The following is a 21,340-nucleotide window of genomic DNA, read 5'->3' as shown; positions in this document are numbered from 1 at the left end:
CAAAAGAAGCTGTTATATAGAGGTTTGACTGTACTAGCATTTTCTATTATTTTTTGCCTTGTGTAATTTTCATTATTAAGAGAAGGTGGTTCAGTAAATGGGAGAGAAAAAGGCAGAGGTTTAGGGTTTCAAAACTTCTTTTGGGAGTTTCCTTTTCAAAAATTTGGGGTTTTCTCTAGTCTCGTTTCTATTTCAAACTCGAAAATATATACAAAAAATAAATACATATTTTCAGTTTCTTCTTTTGAATTTGGTTTTCAAAGATGGAGTTTGATTGATGCGAGGTTGTTTCGAGTTCATCGCTGTTGTTTATTGTCCGGTGTTTCCGGTTCATTGGGACTTTTGCACTTTTGCTTTTGTGAAGCTGTTCGGAAGTTCTTCACTACAAGAAATCAGGCATTTCGTCAAGACAAAAGTCGCCAGAATAGTGTTTCTGTGGCGACACAAGGGTAGGCAAACTTTAGGTCTTTTCAATTTATTTGTGGTGGTGAGATGTTGTCCCTCAATTTAGGATATTTAGTACTTCCTTTTATTTTCTTTACTTGTATTTTTACTTTATTTAGGTAAGGACAACCTCGAATGTCACGATCCAATTCCATTATAGGTCGTGATGACACCCAACACCGTTGTTAGGCAAGTCAACACTAAATAAACTAGTGATTTCCCGTTTAGGTGAATTACTAAGGGGATAAAAATTTTACATTTGTTAAAAAGATTTAGAAATTTACCAATGTGAAAAAATTAAACGAAAGCAACGAGTACAAGTCGTAATCATGTAAACAATACCAAAATCATAAGTCTACTAGTGTGTGTACCAACACCTGGTGTCACAAGTATAAGGGCAATCTAGTAGAATATACAAAAGAATACTAGTCTATTGTCTGAAAGGAAATAGACAGAAAAAATAAAGCATAAGAGAGACTCCAGTTGCTGCAGAACGGCTCGAAAGGCAGCTCACCGTGAAGTCTCAAGATGGGGATCAAATATGCGTACCGGACTGGTAACCAGATGCACCTTCCTCAGATTCTGTACAATTAAGTACAGAAGTATAGTGTGAGTACATAATAATGTGTACCAAGTAAGTATCTAGTCTAAACTCTAAGAAATAGTGACGACCTCCGACACTTACTGGGGCCAATAACATGATAATATGAAATTCTAATTAAGCATGACATACAACAATAAGACTCAGAACAAGAAATAACTGAACAAGTCTTTACTATATTCAAGAGCTTAATTCATTTCCTTCCTTTAAAACATATGACCACTCAAATAATGAATTTATACCAATTATAAAAGGAACTTCTAATTCTATTATCACACACTAATATCACCGAGGACGTTCGGTCCGATCTAATATAAATGTAAACTGTGCACTACCGAGGGTCGAACGGCTCGAACTATGAGAATAGTAAAAGGAAATACCCCGCTCGCGGATCATATATGCGATGTGGTCAAATATAAATTTATCAATAAATCATAACTCTTTTCTTGATTCTTTTCAAAACAAGGACAATTTAACTTGAAGCTTTTAAATCCTTAAAAATCCTCAACTTAGTTCCATTTGATACAGTCAACAAATATAATCAAAACGGTGTCCATAAAGCATGGTGTAAACCTAAAACTACCCGGACATAAATATGAATAGTAGCTACGTGCGGACTCTCGTCACTTCATGTATACGTAGCCCTTACAACTAACCACACATATTAATTAAGGTCACCTATGGGGTAAATTCCCTCTTACAAGGTTAGAAAAGAGACTTGCCTCGTCTCAAAGCCTACTTTCCAATTCAAGAATGCGCTCAAACCTCCAAATGTGATGCCAAACGACCCAGAACTAGTCAAATATTACATAAATCGATCAATCTATGCTCAAAAGTTCATATCTCCACTATTAAAGTGATTACCCAACACAAATTGCAAGATTCCTAAAATTCACCCCGGGCCCACATGCCCGGATTCCGGAAAATTTTAGAAGAAAGTTGTTACCCATAACCTTAGGAACATAAATATATGATTTTCACTAAGTTCCATACACATTTTCGTGGTAAAATCCCATTTTATTAAAAATCTAGGTTTTTATCTAAACCCATGATTTTCACTAATTTTCATGTTATAATCCACCCATAAGCTATGTATTAAACTCACATTAGGTAGAAATTACTTACCTCACAAAGTTAGGTCGAAATTCCCTCCTTAATAGCTCTCAAATCGCCCAAGAGTGAAATAAATGACCCCATAAATGCCTAAGTCCCGTTTTTAAAAGATGATTCTACTCAAGGGTCCTTATACGCAATCGCGACCAAGCCCTCGTGATCGCGATGGCTAAACTAGAGGAGCCCAGAAAAAGGCTCTACGCGATCGCGAGAAGACCCACGCAAACGCGAAACACTAGGTCGCCTACTCTTCGCAAACACAAGGCCCAGAATGCGAACGCATAAGGCAACCGGGTGGCCCAGGCCCATGTTTCTATGCGAACGCGGCTTTCGCAACGCGAATGCGAAGGAAAAAGGGTCCAGGCCCCCGCGAACGCGGCCTTGCTTATGGAAACACGAAGGGCAAAAATGCCAGTACCCTAAATCCTTCATCGCGAATGCGAGAGTCCATCCACATTCGCGAAGAAGGAAACCAGAAGCAGAAATCTGGTGTTTTCCAACTTAGCTCCGGGTGGTCTGAAATGCAGCCGATCCCCTCGGGACCCTGTCTAACCACACCAGAAAGTCTATAATCACAATACGGACCCGCTCGAACTCTCGAAACGCGTAAAACAACAACGAAACCAATAGTCATACCCCAAAACCAAATTGAATCAAACTTTTAACTTCAAGTTTCCTAATCGCTCTGAACGCACCGAATCATACTTAGACTACTAGAAATAACGCCAAATTTTGTGTGCAAGTCTTAAATGACATTACGGAACTATTCCCGGTCTCAAAATCCTGTTTGGACCTCGATATCACCAAAATTCGCTCCAAACCAAATTTAAAGAAATTCTAAAATCTTCAAGAACCAACTTTCGCTATTAGGCGCCAAAACGCTCCCGGGTCATCCAAAACCCAATCCGAATATACGCCCAAGTCTGAAATCATCATACAAACCTATTGGAACCATCAAATACCGATTTCGAGGTCGTTTACTCAAAATTTTGATCGAAGTCAACCTTGGCTTAAGGAACCAAGTGTTCTGATTTCAATTCGAACTCTTCCAAATGTCGAACCAACCATCCCCGGAAGTTATAAATTAGTTAAAACAAGTATGGAAAGTCTTATTTAGGGGAAGGGGGTTCTATAAAGCAAAACTACTGGTCGGGTCATTACATTCTCCACCTCTTAAACAAACGTTTGTCCGCGAACAGGTTTTAGATGCATACCTGAAGTGCTGAATAAGTGTGGATATCTGCTCCGAATGTCCTCCTCGGACTCCCAAGTTGCCTCCTCGATTGGTTAGCCTCTCCACTGGACCTTTACCATAGAAATCCTCTTAGATATCAACTGGCGATCTTGTCTAGCAACAATGGAAACTAGATCCTCCTCATAACCCAAGCTCTCATCTAGCTAAATAGTGCTAAAGTCTAACACATGTGACAAGTCGGCGTGATACCTCCGGAGCATAGACACGTGAAAAATTAGATGAACCCCTGATACGCTAGGAGGTAAATCAAGCCCATAAGTAACCTCCCCAACTCGCCTCAACACCTCAAATGGGCCTATAAACCTTGGGATCAACTTGCACTTCTTCCTGAATCTCATAATGCCCTTCATCGGTGAGACTTTTAAGAGAACCTTCTTGCCTACCATAAATGATACATCACGTGCCTTCTGATCCGCGTAACTCTTCTACCTGAACTGTGCTGTACGAAGTCGCTCCTGAATCAACTTTACCTTTTCCAAGGCATCTTTCACCAAATCAATACCATATAACTTAGCCTTTTCGAGCTCAAACCACCCGATGGGAGAATGAAACCGCCGACCATATAAGGCCTCAAATGGATCCATCTCGATGTTGGACTAATAACTGTTGCTACAAGAAAACTCGACCAGAGGCAAGAACTAATCCCACTGTCCTCCAAAGTCAATCCCACATGCTTTGAGCATGTCCTCCAAGATCTGAACTGTCCGCTCTGACTACCCGTCGGTCTATGGATGAAATGTTGTGTTGAGCTTCACACGGGTCCCCAACTCTCTCTGTACGGCTCTCCAGAAATGCAAAGTGAACTGAGGGCCTCTATCTTATATGATGTAAATAGGCACACCGTGCAACCGAACTATCCCCCGAATATAAATTTGGTCCAACCTCTCTGAAGTATAAGTAGTTGCAATAGGAATGAAGTGTGCCGACTTGGTCAACCTGTCGACAATGACCCAAACTGCATCAAACTTCTGCAAGGTCCGCGATAACCTAATTACGAAGTCTATAGTAATGCGCTCTCATTTCCACTCTAGTATAGTCATCTGCTGGAGTAGGCCACCTGGACTCTAGTGCTCATACTTAACATACTGGCAATTTAGGCACCTGGCTACATACTCAACTATGTCTTTCTTCATCCGTCGCCACCAATAATGTTGTCTCAGGTCACAATACATCTTTGTAGCACCTGGATGAATGGAATATCGAGAACTGTGTGCCTTCTCTAGAATCTTCCCTCTCAAGCCATCGACATTAGGAACACATAGACGACCCTAGAGTCGTAGAACACCATCCTCGCCGATAGAAACCTCCTTGGCAACACCCTGTAGTACCGTCTCTCTAAAAACTACAAAGTATGGATCATCAAATTTCCGAGCCTTGATCTACTCCAATAGTGAAGACTGAGTAACAACACATGCGAGAACCCAGCTGCGCTATGAAATATCCTACCTCACAAGTCTATTAACTAAGGACTGAATGACCAAAGCTAGTGGTTTCTCCTCTGCTGGAATGAATGCCAAGCCACCCATACTCTCTGCCTTCCTACTTAAGGCATCTGCGACCACATTTGCCTTGCCCGGATGATAAAAAATGGTGATGTCATAGTCCTTCAGTAACTCAAGCCATCTACGCTGCCTCAAATTGAGATCCCTATGCTTGAATAAGTGTTGTAAGCTGCAATGATTAGTGTAAAACTCACATGACACCCCATACAGATAATGCGTCCATATCTTAAGAGCATGAATAATCGTTGCTAACTCTAAATCGTGCATAGGGTAATTCTTCTCATGAATCTTCTGCTGACGCGAAGCATATGCAATAACTCGCTCCTCCTGCATCAATACACAACCCAAACCAACGCATGAATCATCACAATACACAGTATACATACCCGAACTGGATGGAAACACTAGAACCGATGTTGTAGTCAAAGATGTCTTAAGCTTTTGAAACTCACTTCACAATCATCGGACCAACGGAAAGGAGCACCCTTCTGGGTCAATCTAGTCAAAGGTGCTGCAATGGATGAAAATCCATGCACAAATCAGTGATAATAACCTACTAGCCCTAGGAAACTCCTGATCTCATTCACCGAAGTAGAACATGGCCAACTATAAATTGTCTCAATCTTTTTGGGATCCACCTTAAGACCCTCTCCTGATATAACATGCCCCAAGAATGCCACGGGCTCTAGCCAAAACACATACTTGGAAAACTTAGAATATAGCTTTTGTTCTCTCAATGTTTGAAGCACCAGTCTTAAATGTTGCTCGTGCTCCCCCAGCCCGCATGAGTAAATCAAGATATCATCAATGAAGACGATAACAAAAGAATCAATATAAGGCTTGGACACCCGGTTCATCAAATCCATATATGTCATTGGGGCATTAGTCAAGTCGAAGGACATCACTAGAAACTCATAATGGCCATATCTAGTACGGAAGGCAGTCTTCGGAATATCTGAGTCCCGAATTTTTAACTGATGGTACCCCCAATCTCAGGTCGATCTTAGAAAACACCCTAGCACCCTGCAACTGGTCAAACAAATCATCGATACGCGGCAACAAGTACTTGTTCTTGATGGTAACTTTGTTCAATTTACGGTAATCAATGCACATCCTCATAGTCCCATCTTTCTTCTTCACAAATAACACTGGTGCACCCCAAGGTGACATACTTGGTCTGACAAACCCCTTCGCTAGTAACTCCTCAAGCTGCTCCTTCAACTCTTTCGGATACGGTATGGTGGGATGGATATAGGTTTGGTACCTGGAGCCAAATAAATACAAAAATCAATGTCACGATCTAGCGGCATGCCTGGAAGGTCAGAAGGAAACACATCGGCAAAATCCTGGACTACTAGCACTGAATCAATCATCGGAGACTCTGCGGTGGTGTCTCAAACATATGCTAGATGTTCCAAACATCCATTCTTGACCAAATGTCGAGCCTTCAGAAAAGAGATAACCCGACTAGATGAACTAACGGAGGAACCCTTCCACTCTATTCTCGGCAACTCTAGCATCGCTAAAGTAACAGTCTTGGCATGATAATCAAGGATGGTGTGATATGGAGATAACCAATCCATTCCTAAGATGACCTCAAAGTCAATCACATTAAGTGACAGAAGGTCCGCTCTAGTATCATAACCATAGAATGTAATTATACAGGACCGGTAGATCCGATCCACAACCATAGAATTGCCTACAGGAGTGGACACATAAACAGGAGTACCCAAAGACTCACGGGGGATATCCAGGAAATGAGCAAACAGAGATAACAAATATGAATAGGTAGACCCTGGATCAAACAATACCGAAGCATCCCTACCGCAGACAGAAATAATACTTGTGATCACAGCATCTGAGGCCACTAAATCTGGTCTGGCCAGAAAAGCATAGAATCTACCTGGAGCGCCAGCTGGCTGGCCTCCATTTGGCTGAATAATAGCTGGCTGACCTCCCCCTGCCTGGCCTTCACCTTTAGGACGACCCCTATGTGCCTTCTCTCCACCTATGGGTGGCCGAACGGCTGGTACTATAATCATAGGCTGATAACCCTATTGTACTATCTTGCCCCGAAGTCTAGGACAAAATCTCTTCATGTGACCCAGATCCCTACACTCGTAGCAACCCCACGGTGCCATAGACTGCTGCCCTGAAGTATGACCTTGATGGCCCGAATACCCACTAGAAGAACCCTGAATGGCTTGTGGGCGGTATGAACTCTATGTCATAGCACTGAAGTAGGCACTAGAAGAACCCTGATGACTAGAATACCTGCTGGAGGAACCCTGAATAGCTGGCAGGCGGTAGGAACTCTCTGGCATCGCACTGAAATAAGGACTCACTAGAGCACCTCGAGAAGGTGATGGTGATGCTGAATATGGGGGCCTGCTGGGCTGGCCCCTCCCAAACTGACCTCTGCCCCTAGCCGGGGCACCTCTAAACTCTCTCGAGAATCGGGCCCTCTTGTCTTGTTGTATCTGCTCTCTACCCCTCTAGATGTAGCCCTCAATCTTCCAAGCAATCTCTACCACTAGCTGATAATCAGTACCCATCTCAACCTCTCTAGCCATGCTAGCCCGAATACTGGGGTGTAACCCCACAACAAATCTCCGCACTCTCTCTGCGTGCGTAGGAAGTATCATAAGTGCATGGTGAGACTGTTACGCCCCAAACCTGAAGAGGCGTGGTCGTCACCTGGTGCCATACTCAGCCCGAGCATACCACTCTGTAACTGTGAACTATGGAGGGGTAACCCTAAACTTAGGCCGATGAGGACATATTATAAATCATCTAAAAATATCTTCTATCACATATGAGGGGTAAACATACCCAAAAGCTCATATACATATAACAGTGTAGGCTGATGAGGCTACCATTAACATTCTAGTGATATACAAACTATACAGGACTCGTCTACAAGCCCCTAGAGATAACTGAACTGTACCATGGTCGGGATAGGGCCTCGACCTACCTATTAAACCTGTATACATAAAATGGACTCCAAGGTCTAAACCAGGTAACTCTGACGAAGTGGAGCTTACCAACCAAGCTGATGTTTGACTCTGTCTGCTGGGAAGGTCTATCCAACTATCTATCAGGACCAGCAGGCATGAAATGCAGCATCCCCAGCAAAAAGGACATCAGTATGAAATAATGTACCGAGTATGTAAGGCAATAGAATAACTGAAAGCTGAAACTGAACTGATAATATAATAACTAAAAGTACATGGAAGTCAAATATAATTTAAAGATGTGCTTACCTGCTGATACTGACTCAACTCTCTCAATATAGTAAGTAAAATAGTTGTCCGACCTTATAAGGCTCGGTATGTGTAACTACTATGCCGTAGTAGGCTCACCTATAGGTGTTTGGCCATACTAGGCTCTATATCTCGGCCATTCTGGGCTCGCTCATAGGCGCTCGGCCACAGTAGGTTCGGTATATGACTTACCATCTGATCAGAGGTTGCCCAATAGGGGCCTGCCCATCGATTATAACTAGATTGTGGTGAAAGTACTGTAATACTATATATGCATAGGGTCTCTGCTCTCTTGGCTGAAAGAAGACAAAACTAAACTGAATATAAAGTCCCGATAAGGGAGAATACTATAGCTTATGAGACTAGGATAATATACATAAAGTCAGGAATAAGAACTTCTCTTTATGCATCATTATCAAATGCATGTAGTTACGGGATCATGCAAAAATAAAGGAAAGGTTTAACCTTAACATACCTTATCACAATATGTCCAATAACCACGTTAAACTCATCTCGTTGCACCTTAATCTACAACAATGATAACAATACTATCATCATTTTATGGAAGGTGCAATTATCTCACAACGAATGACAAGCTTATTTTATAATAAAACGGGCAGCATCTCCCCTATAATCTTTACTTCCGCCCAGTTTGACAGAACACCAACAACAACAACAACAACAACACAATAATAACAACATATATACATCATTTTCCAACCTTATATCCATCACAAAGTACCACAAAACATCCCAACATACCCTTATCACTTCATACACAAAACGACAACCATAATAGTGTCAAACAATCCGAAAATATTACGACGAACGACCAGCCAACCATCATGCCATTATGTGGTGTTTCTCCACACAATATCTCCTCCCAAAATCCATAAAAATAGTAGCAAAAGAGACAACCCAACAGCAACACGAAATAGCCCACAAAACAGTCCCACAAGTTCAACAACTCAAAATTGATTTTTCAGTTTATTAAAACACGTTTCACTTTTCTTTTCTTTCAAATGGAGCAACACAACCAAAAGTACATAATTAAGACTCTTATCCAATAAACTAGCCGTGAATTCAACTTAAACTTAAGCTAATAACCAGACAACAGCGATGCAACAACAAACAACATACCATTCTTTCGAAACTCGCTAGGTCTAGTCTTTACAATCGAGTTACAACTCGTACATGAATAGATAATGGAAGGAGAAGCATAAATTTACCTTGGCCTAAATAGAACCCATGAAAACTAGCCCTTCTTCATCCAAAATCAGTCCCCCAACGCGACTACAAGAAGGATAAAGGGAAACTAGCAAGCTGTCGGGGCTGTTCGGCAGTAAAATCACATCGTAACACCTGAAATAACCTAGGGTTTGTGTGGGATTTTTGGGGAGGAGGTGCAGGGGTTCAATCTGATTTTTTTGGTTTGATAAATAAGTGAATTAAATGAGTTAATAAGTCCTTAAAGCACCCCTCTTGTCTGACTTTAGGGCTTTTAATTGAGGCCTCTCCATTTGGCAAGTAGGTGATGCACCTACTTGTCACCTACCATTATGCGTAGTCTCACGAAAATGCGAATATCTCTATACTCCAATGTTATATCAATGAATGGTTATAATCCTTTGGAAACTAGACTCGTAGATATTCAATTTGGTAGGTAGATCATCCCGTAAGCCCAAGTACATTGGGATAAATACTCAACTACATATTACCTAATATTTACCATATTTATGAATGTAACTTGTGATGATATTTTTCAACTTTTATTCCACAACTCGCTTGACTCCAAAACATGATACACGACTATCATACGACTAAACTAACTCATAATATAATCTCCTTATAAGGTTAAGCACCCTAGTATCACCCCAAAAGTACATGTTATAACATTCCCAACTTGTAGACTTTTGATGAAACTTATTTTCTTCAATTCATTTAGCTTCTAAGCCTTCAAACCCTCTTGGTACTTGGTATTCATGATCTTAAATATTCGTAACCTCCAAGTTAACATGATTAACTTACTAGATGTACTTTCATAGATGATCTCATTTCATAGCTTACATCAGTTGACTTGCGACATACTTTTACGTACGAAAACATGGGGCGTAACATCATTCCCCCCCTTTGGAATATTCGTCCTTGAATGTTGACTGATATACTACCAGTCTCATAACCTATAGCTCTTATGAGTCCTTTAGTATTTTCCTTGACATCTAGGTAACTATACTGTTAATAAATCCAAAGCCTAGGGCATTCCCTCCTTTATGCCTCTTTCTCGAACCACGACCTGTGGTCGTAATTCTTCCAATATCATTATTGTTGCTACCTTCTATCATGCAGCTTGTACGACTCTATCTTTGTATGTGCGTCTATGAGACTTTTCTCTTCTTTTTCCTGCAGCTATTATCTAATCTCTAGGCCTCACTTTGTGAACATATACAAAACTATGACAAGATGTCCCTATAGGCATCTATAGGTGTACTGAACTCCTTCGCTTGATACTTTGTCGAACTTACGACTATTGTTATATCTTGTTTCACAACCTCGGTTATCTATCCTTATGAATTTACTACATCTAGGTAGGTTATACTATACCATAACACTTACTTCGATTTATTATTACCAAGGTTTGCTACCCAAATCTAGGTTACTCTCTCGATGTTTATTCTATACGCATAAATTGATGTTCTTAATCCTTCCTCATTACAGTTCATTTTAAGAATGATGGCCTAATCTCATCTCATACTTTTGAACTTTTATCTGCCTATTGTTGATTCACCTTAATGTTGATCAATAATCTACCATTGATAACATGAAACCTTATACGTAATACATTGTCGTTAGGATCACATCTCATCGGGGAACATCTAAAGTTATTTGCCTGATCCACCTAGGGACTACACAATACTTCATTAACCGTATTTCATAGCATCCTAACACGGTTCATCTTGTGTGGCTGTTCTAATCTTGTGTAATTCATGAAATCCCTTTTTCTCTAAATAATTACTCAATTGAAGGCCTAAATGTCATCTACTTATCATTTATTACAATTACACCCTTATTATACCACTAGGGCAACATTCCATCTCTTCTAAATTCTCTTAGTCTTAAACTCCTCTGAGTTCACTCATGCTATACTGAGCTTTTTATAACTTATGTAAACCATCAGCTCACTTGTTGCAATGGGTTTAATCCCAAGGACTTATCTATTCTCGTTACCTTCTCACTCACCTTTTCTTATCCTTATTCCCGGCTAGGTAAAACCTTGTCGCTCTACCATACTTTAGCTTGCGACCTACACATATCTGTTTATACTACTCGCAACCTTCCTTTAACTTGATAGCACCACAGATTTTTTTATGTTATTCTGGAACTTCAAGCAAGACATCACATTGTCTCTAACTCTTCTTTACTCTCTGAACTAGACCTCTCTATATCTGGAAACCATAGGATAGAAGATATTCCACTGACGATATAACTATCATTTGTGGATACTGAATCATATCGCTTCTAACCCTCTATTTGAAATATGAACTATTCACAATCTTCTACACTTGAGTATCTCTACCTTCTTTACCTTTACCTTTCTTATCTTTAAATCTTGCATTGTATCTTCTATCTCTTTCATAACTTTCCCTCCATATAGGTGGAATTCACGTCCACACCTTAAAGCTCTACTGTAATACTTGCACATCATGTACATACACAATCCGGCTAAAGCTTCATACTGGCTTTTTATGAGGTTGGTATTGTTTTAACTAGATTTGTTGTAGAGTCGTTATAGAATATGGTCGTTGTACTATATCTTTTGTACCTATGATATTTAGAGTGATTCTAGAATGCTCTGAATCAAGATTTCTACAAATCGAGGTCTAATAATCGGACTCCTAATTCATTTGGCTGATGTAACTCTTTAGTTTCCTCTTCTACCTCATCCTTTAAGTAGGCTTACTTTATCTTCTGATGTGCGGCTCGGTGTATTAGTTATTACTTTAGCCCCTTGTGGATGCTATGGAACATTTATGATATAACCTTCTATTAATTCAAGCTTTTGTCTGTGACGTGGACTCAATTATTTCTTTTAACTTATACTGGAGTCTCATATAGCTGTATTATTGTCAACATATATGCTGCATGGATAACACTCCGAAGCCTTAAGCGTGTTCATAAAGTAACTAACTCTGGGTCATTGATTGAATAATTCCTTTCGCGCCTTCCCCACCTTTTTTAAAAAGTAAGCAATTACTTTTACTTGTTGTTCTACCACTTGTTGCATGAATACTTGACTTATCTTAGTGCCTATGCCTATTGGAATTTTGTTCAACTCATATGATCTCAAATATTACTTTGGATTTTACTTCATGTTCCTTAGTCATGATAGATGCCACTTTCTTATGGAGTGCATACTATATTATAGTGAGACTGTTGTTACAAGACCATTTCTTCTTTAGGCCATTATGCTTATGTTGAAGCCTTCTTCCTTATTTCCTCAGCTAGTCTTTTGTTGCAGTGCTTAGGGAAGACCCTCTGACTCTTGTAAAGCTGCGAGCTTATTACATTGTATGTCCCACGGAATTTCTGATGTTCTTGCTCACCTACTATTATCCTTAGTTACATACCTCCACGCTCTTGTGCTCGTAGGGTTGCTTCTGAATTGAAATTTCAGTTGTCTCCCTAGTGACACCCTATTTTATTTTCGTAACACTTATATTGGACCTTCTACTACCCCATCTCCTATCTGAATATTTCTCGAGGATTACGATGTTGTATCTGAGAGACTGAATTTCCTATGCTGGGCTTCACTATGTTTATCTTGCATGATCTACTGATTTATCTGAGACCTCTTGTCTAGCCATAACCGAGCTCTTTCTGAATCAATTACTAACTACTCGTCAGTCCATGCTTATATTCATATTCTGTGTAACCTCTCTTGGGTTATGTCTTTTGTCTTAACTTACTTGCACTGGCTCCTAATGTATCAAATGTTCATTCACAATTATTTATCAATAACATCTAGTGTGGGAACCCTTACTGCATCTCCCCACCATCGTGCTCGTATAATGTTCTGAAGTCATAACATGTATGTAGGATATGAATAAATGCAATATAACCCCTTTCGCCTTTTTACCGCATTCATCCTTTACTAATACACAATTTCCTCTTAATCTTTTGCATCTTTTCACATCTTCACTGATTCTTACTCATCTTGTAGCTTCCTATTTATATAATGTGGTGCACAACACATCTATAAACAAGGCTTTACTAGACACGTCTTGTAGACTCCCTAGGACAGAACTACTGTAATACCAAGTTTGTCACGCCCCAAACCTGGGGAGGCGTGGCCGGCACGCAGTGCCATACTCGGCCTGATCATAGCATTTTGTAACTGTGAACTCCGGAGGGGTGTAGGGAGAGCAGGGACAGAGCTACCGGGCCAGACGAAATTCCGGTTGAACTGTAGAGGTGTGTGGGGAGAGCAGGCTTGGAATGGCTTACTGCATTATTTAGTGTTATATTCAAGACTAATAGGATGCCTGAAGAGTGGAGGTGGAGTACAATGGTCCCGTTGTATAAGAACAAAGGTGATGTCCAGAGCTGCAACAACTATAGAGGCATCAAATTACTAAGTCATACCATGAAAGTTTGGGAGAGAGTGGTAGAGATGAGAGTGCGAAGGATGGTGTCTATTTCAGACAACCAGTTCGGGTTCATGCCAGCGATCTACCACAGAAGCTATCCACCTTATTAGGAGGATGGTGGAACAGTACAGGGATAGGAAGAAGGATCTCCTATGGAGAAAGCGTACGATAGGGTTCCTAGGGAGGTCTTATGGACCTGCTTAGAGGATAAAGGGGTCCCGGTTGACTATATTAGGGTGATTAAAGACATGTATGCTGGAGCTAAGACTCGGGTTAGGACGGTAGGAGGTGACTCTGAACACTTTCCAGTTATTACGGGGTTGCACCAAGGGTCTGCGCTCAGCCCATTCCTATTTACCCTGGTGATGGATGCACTGACTCATCATATTCAAGGGGAGGTGTCATGGTGCATGCTATTTGCTGATGACATTATTCTAATTGGCGAGACACGAGGCGGCGTCAACGAGAGTCTAGAGATTTGGAGACATGCTCTGGAGTCTAAAGGTTTCAAGTTGAGTAGGACGAAGACGGAATACCTCGAGTGCAAATTTGGAGTTGAGCCGACGAAAGCGGGAATTGAAGTGAGGCTTGACTCTCAAGTCATTCCCAAGAAGGGTAGTTTCAAGTACCTTGGGTCAGTTATTCAGGGGATCAGGGAGATTGACGAGGATGTCACACACCGTATAGGGGTGGGGTGGATAGAGTGGAGGTTAGCGTCGGGAGTCTTGTGTGACAAGAAAGTGCCACCGTTACTAAAAGGTAAGTTTTATAGAGCAGTGGTTAGGCCTGACATGTTATATGGAACTGAATGTTGGCCGGTAAAGAACTCACACATCCAGAAGATGAAAGTAGTAGAGATGAGGATGTTGAGATGGATGTGCGGGCATACAAGGATGGATAAGATTAGGAATGAAGATATTCGAGAGAAGGTGGGCGTGGCCCCCATGGAGGACAAGATGCAGGAAGTAAGACTCAGATGGTTCGGGCACATTCAGAGGAGGAGCACTGATGCACCAGTGAGGAGGTGTGAGCGACTGGATGTAGTGGGCACGTGGAGAGGTAGAGGACGACCTAAGAAGTATTGGGGAGAGGTGATCAGACAGGACATGACGCGACTTAGGATTACTGAGGACATGGCCCTTGACAGGGAATTATGGAGGTCGAGCATTAAGGTTGTAGGTTAGGGAAATTTGTGAATATTTCTACAGCACAATAGAGTGAGACTAGCCAGTTAGGAGTTAGACTAAGAATGTCATTGGTAACCATAAGGCTGCCTACGTATCCTTAAAAGGAATCATGTCGAATGTAGTTCAAAAGGACGTTGTTTGTTTTTGTTGCTTTTCTTTTTTTCTTTATTTTTTTCTTCTTTCTTTCTTTTTCTTTTTTTCTTTTCTCTTTTTTTCTTTCTTTCTTTCTTTTTCTTTCTTTTTTTTCTTTTTTTCTTTTTCTTTCTTTTTCATTCTTCTTATTTTTCATTCATTCATTCATTTTTTTCGTTCTCTAATTCTGTTACTGATTTCAAAAGAGGGGTATGAAAGAAAATAAATAAAGCTCAAAAGGGGTAACAAAGGATGAAAGTGTTTGGGTAGAGGAACAAAATGCCCTCGTCATTTCAACTTTGAACATGCCAAGTACAAAATACAACTGAAGGTAAGCAAAGAAATCATACATAGTACCTCTTAACTGCATCAGAATTGATAGCCATATCTACACATTTGCCTTCTATGTCTGTTAAATACAAAGCGCCATTGGGCAACACTCTTGTCACGATGAACGGCCCTTGCCAGTTTGGGGCGAACTTGCCTTTAGCTTCAGCCTGATGAGGAAGGATGCGTTTCAATACCATCTGGCCCACTTCGAATTTCCGAGGACGCACATTTTTGTTGTATGCTCTTGCCATTCTCTTTTGATACAATTGACCATGACATACTGCAGCTAACCTTTTCTCATCAATCAAACTCAACTGCTCTAGCCGGGTTTTGACCCACTCATCATCATCAATTTCAGCTTCTGCAATGATCCGAATGGATGGAATCTCAACTTCTGCATGTATAACTGGCTCAGTTCCATATACCAGCAGATAAGGAGTTGCAACTACTAAAGTGCGAACAGTAGTGCGATAACCCAGTAAGGCAAAAGGCAACCTTTCATGCCACTGTCTAGAACCTTGAACCATCTTACGAAGTATCTTCTATATGTTCTTGTTAGCAGCCTCAACAACTCCATTTGCCTTGGGGCGATACGGAGTGGAGTTCCGATGCATGATATTGAATTGTTGGCATACCTCTTTCATCAAATGACTGTTGAGATTATCAGCATTGTCTATGATGATCACCTTGGGAATTCCGAACCGACAAACGATATTTGAATGAACAAAATCCACCACCGCCTTCTTGGTCACGGACTTGAAAGTTACAGCTTCGACCCACTTGGTAAAGTAATCAATGGCCACCAAAATAAACCTATGCCCGTTTGACGCTGGCGGCTCAATTGGTCCAATGACATCCATGCCCCAAGCAACAAAGGGCCAATGTGCAGACATTGTGTGTAACTCAGATGGGGGAGAATGAATCAAATCACCATGTACCTGGCATTGATGACACTTGCGAACAAAACTGATACAGTCCCATTCCGTGGTGAGCCAATAATAACCTACTCGAAGTATCTTATTTGCCAAGACATACCCGTTCATGTGCGGCCCGCAAACTCCAGAATGCATTTCGGCCATGATAGTTAATTGTGCATTCTATGGCTCCAAAACTTGAGGATCCGGCACATTCACTATCCCATGTACCATTGGAAGTGCCGACTATGCAAAAGCCCTCTGTGACTTGGGGGCAAGTATAAATTTAATGCCATATTCGGTCTTCAAGACCTTGGGAATCGAACAACCTCGTCCAACTTCTATGAGGCTTCAAATGGCGGACTGGTCAATGAAGCGGCCTTTGGGAATTATTGATAATGTCCTTGTTCGTGTTGATAAGTTCATATTGCCGGCCGATTTGGTAATTGTGGATTGCGAAGTGGATTTCGAGGTGCCTATTATTCTTGGGAGGCCCTTCCTAGCTACGGGGAAGGCCTTGGTTGATGTGGAAGCAGGAGAATTGACCTTCCGTATTGGTGATGAAAAGGTGGTGTTCCACGTATGCAAATCAATGAGGCAACCAAATAGAACCGAGGTGTGCTCGTTTGTTGACATTGTCACAGCAGTGATAGTGGATGACACAAGCGCAATGGCAAATGTTGAGGACCCACTTGAGGCCGTGCTATTGATTCAGGGCTTTACATGCTAGTTTTAATATACCAGCCATCTATTTCGTACTTCGTATTCTGTATTTCATATCTCTTATATTGTTGTTATTTTATTATGCATTTTTATGGTACTAATATATCGGCTCCTGTTGAGTTTTTGAGCTGAGGGTCTCCTGGAAATAGCCTCTCTACCCTTTGGGGTAGGGGTAAGGTCTGCGTACATATTACCCTCCCCAGACCCTACTTGTGGGATTATACTGGGTCGTTGTTGTTGAACTCTGGAGGGGTAACCCTCAACTTAGGCCGATGAGGCCATATTCTGAATCATCTAAAAATATCATCCCTCACATCTCAGAGGTAAACATACCCAATATATATATATAACAGTGCAGGCTGACGAGGCTGCCATTAACATTCTACTGATATAAAAACTATACAGGACTCGTCTACAAGCCTCTAGAGATAACTAAACTTTACCATGATTAGGACAGGGCCTCAACCTACCCATCAAATCTGTATATATAAAATGGACTCCAAGGTCTAGACCAGGTAACTCCGAGGAAGTGGAGCTTACCAACCAAGCTGATGTTTGGGTCTATCTACTGGGAAGGTCTATCCAATTGTCTATGAGGACCTACAGACATGAAATGCAGCGTTCCCAGCAAAAGGGATATCAGTACGAAATAATGTACCGAGTATGTAAGGCAACAGAATAAATAAAAGCTGAAATGAATTGATAATATAATAACTGAAACTACATGGAAATCAAATATAATTTGAATATGTGTTTATCTACTGATACTGACTCAACTATCTCAATATAGTAAGCAAAATAGCTGTCTGGCCCTATAAGGCTCGGTATGTGTAACTGCTTTGTAGTAGTAGGCTCGCTCATAGGCGCTCGACCATACTGGGCTCTGTATCTTGGCCATTTTGGGCTCGCTCATAGGTGCTCGGACACCGTAGGCTCGATATATAACTTACCATCTGATCGGAGGTTTCCCAATAGGGGCCTGCCCATTGATTATAACATGATGGTGGTGAAAATACTGTAATAATATATATATATATATATATAGACTATCTGCTCTCTTGCCTGAAAGAAGACAAAACTAAACTGAATATGAAGTCCTGATAAGGGAGAATACAGTAGCTTATGAGACTAGGATAATGTACATAAAGTCAGGAATAAGAACTTCTCTTTATGCCTCGTTATCAAACGCATGTAGTTACAGGATCATGCCAAAATGAAGGAAAGATTTAGCCTTAACATACCTTATCACAATCTGTCCAATAACCATGTTAAACTCGTCTCATTGCACCTTAATCTACAACAACGATAACAATGCAATCATCATACTATGGAAGGTACAACTATCGCACAACGAATGACAAGCTTATTTTATAATAAAACGGGCAGCATCTCCCCTATAATCTTTACTTCCTCCCAATTCGACATAACACCAACAACAACAAGAACACAATAATAATAACACATATACATCATTTTCGAAGCTTATATCCATCACAAAATACCACAAAATATCCCAACATACCCCTATCGCTTCATACACAAAACAAAAACAATAATAGTGTCAAACAATCCAAAAATGTTATGACGAATGGCCAGCCAACCATCCTACCATTATGTGGTGTTTCTCCACACCCTTTCTCCTCCCAAACTCCATAAAAACAGTAGCAAAAGATACAACCCAACAGCAACATGAAATAGCCCACAAAATAGTCCCACAAGTTCAACAACTCAAAATTGATTTTTTAGTTTACTAAAACATGTTTCACTTGTCTTTTCTGTCAAATTGAGAAATACAACCAAAAGTATATAATCAAGACTCTTATCCAATAAACCAGCCATGAATTCAACTTAAAATTAAGTTTACAATTAGACAACAACGACGCAACAACAAACAACATACCACTCTTTCGAAACTCGCTAGGTCTAGTCTTTACAATCGAGTTACAACTCGTACAGGCATAGATAATGGAAGGAGAAGCATAAATTTACCTTGGCATGAGTAGAACCCACAAAATCTAGCCCTTATTCATCCAAAATCAGTCCCCTAACGTGGCTACAAGAAGTAGAAAAGGAAACTAGCAAGCTGTTCGGCACTAGAATCATATCGTAACACCCGAAATAACCTAGAGTTTGTGTGGGATTTTTGGGGAGGAGGTACAGGGGTTCAATTTGATTTTTTTGGTCTTAGAAATAAGTGAACTAAATGAGTTAATAAGTCCTTAAAGTACCCCTCTTGTCCGACTTTAGGGCTTTTAATTGATGCCTCTCCTTTTGGCGTAGGTGATGCACCTACTTGTCACCTACCATTATGCGCAGTCTCGCAAAAATGCGAATATCTCTATACTCCAATGTTGTATCAATTAATGGTTTAATCCGTTGGAAACTAGACTCGTAGATCTTCAAGTTGGTAGGTATATTATCTCGTAATCCCAAGTACATTGGGATAAATACTCAGCTACATATGACCTAATTTTCACCATATTTATGAATGTAACTTGCGATGACCTTTTCCAACTTTTGTTCCACAACTCGCTTGACTTCAAAACATGACACACGAATATCATACGACTAAAATAACTCATAACATAATCTCCTTATAAGGTTAAGCACCCTAGTATCACCCAAAAGTACATGTTATAACATTCCTAACTTGTCGGCTTTTGATGAAACTTATTTTCTTTATTTCATTTAGCTTCAAAGTCTTCTAACCCTCTTGGTACTTGGTATTCATGATCTTAAATATTTGTAACCTCCAAGTTAATATGATTAACTTACTTGATGTACTTTCATAGATTATCTCATTTTATAGCTTACATCAGTTGACTTGCGACGTACTTTTATGTATGAAAACATGGGGTGTAACAGAGACAACTCAAAGAATCTCACCTCTTAGTCGGTCACAGACATCTGACCCTGCTCGAGCTTCTCAAACTGACACCATAACTCTTCCCTCTGAGATGGTGGAATATAGTTGTCCAATAGAAGCTATGTAAACTGATCCCAAGTCATGGGAGGAGAACCTGCTGGTTTGCCAAAAAAGTAAGACCACCACCATTTACGGGCCCTGCCCTCTATCTAGAAGGCGGTAAAATCTATGCCATGTGACTCCAGTATCCTCATATTGCGTAGTCTATCCCTGCACCGATCAATAAAGTCATGGGGGTCCTCATGCCGCTCACCCCTTAAGATGGGAGGGTGTAGCCCAGTCTATCTGTCCAGCAGCTTCTACGAATCGCCGTCCGCAGCTGGTCTAGGCTCAGGTACTGCTGCGACAACTCACTAGGCTCCGCCCGCGGATAGTGTACCCGGAGTCTGATATATGGCGGTTGCATGCCCAGGAGCCTGAGCAGTGGGGGTCTGTGCTCCCCCTCCTGCCTGAGATATGGCTGGGTCTGCTGGAAATAAACTAGCCTGAGTCATAGATTCCATAAACCGCAGCATACAACCGTTAACCTCCTGAAAGCCCGATGTTGTCATGAAATACGTAGGGGTAAGCTTTGCTGCTAGCACCTCGCCCTGCTCCTCAATAATGGGATCTTCTATTAGATCTGCCGGTGGTGCTACTGGGGCAGCTCTGGGACGCCCTCGTCCCCTACCTCGGGTCGGTGCCCTCCCCGGCCTCTGCCTCGACCTCTAGCAATGGAGGAAGCAGCTCCTCCCGGGTTTGGAATGTTCGCCGTACGCGTCCTCACCATCTGTGAGAGAATAGAAGAAGGAAATTTAGTATACCATCAGCTGCATGATACAAGATGAATAAAGAGTAGTTTCCTAACACCCTATAACTTCTCGAAGATAAGTGCAGACGTCTCCGTACCGATCCGCATGACTCTACTAGGTTTGACCATAACTTGTGAGACCTACGTGAACCTAGTGCTCTGATACCACATTGTCACGACCCAAATTCTATATTAGGCCGTGATGGCGCCCAACACCGTGTCAGGCAAGCCAACACTGATCAACTAGTGAATCCTCGTTTAAACAACTAGTACGTGATAACTTCTCCTTATTGATAAAGAAATTAGGAGTTTAAAATTTAAGCATAATTAAATGGAAGTAATAAATACGATTTGAAATCACGAAAGTAAACCAAAAATCATAAGTCTATTGATGTGTGTTCCAAGACCTAGTGTCACATGTGTGTGGGCAATCTAGTAGAATATACAAAATCATACTATCCTACTGTCTGGAAAAGAAATAGACAGGAAAATAAAGACATAAGAGAAATGTTACA

The 21,340-nt window shown here is 41.0% G+C and overlaps 1 protein-coding gene across 1 annotated transcript; it reads right to left on the bottom strand.

Moving 5' to 3' along the window:
- Nucleotides 1-15,486: 15,486 nt before the first annotated feature.
- LOC138869658 (uncharacterized) lies at nt 15,487-18,376 on the bottom strand. Its single transcript, XM_070147292.1, has 2 exons — nt 18,351-18,376; nt 15,487-15,982 (listed from the first exon to the last, which is right to left on the bottom strand). Exons 1-2 carry the CDS (start codon nt 18,374-18,376, stop codon nt 15,487-15,489), a joined length of 522 nt encoding a protein of 173 aa, XP_070003393.1.
- Nucleotides 18,377-21,340: the final 2,964 nt, after the last annotated feature.

The sequence above is a fragment of the Nicotiana sylvestris genome, chromosome 5 (genome assembly GCF_000393655.2).
Source record: "Nicotiana sylvestris chromosome 5, ASM39365v2, whole genome shotgun sequence".
NCBI lineage: Eukaryota > Viridiplantae > Streptophyta > Magnoliopsida > Solanales > Solanaceae > Nicotiana > Nicotiana sylvestris.
This window is presented reverse-complemented; position numbering and strand designations above follow the sequence as displayed.

Bases quoted from the DNA above. Each gene is read 5' to 3' on its own strand.
- LOC138869658 (XM_070147292.1), bottom strand. From the start codon at position 18,376: ATGGTTATTGGACAGATTGTGATAAG. The intron at 15,983-18,350 runs GTATGTTAAGGC...TCAAGGTTCTAG, and splicing joins ATTGGACAGATTGTGATAAG to ACAGTGGCATGAAAGGTTGC.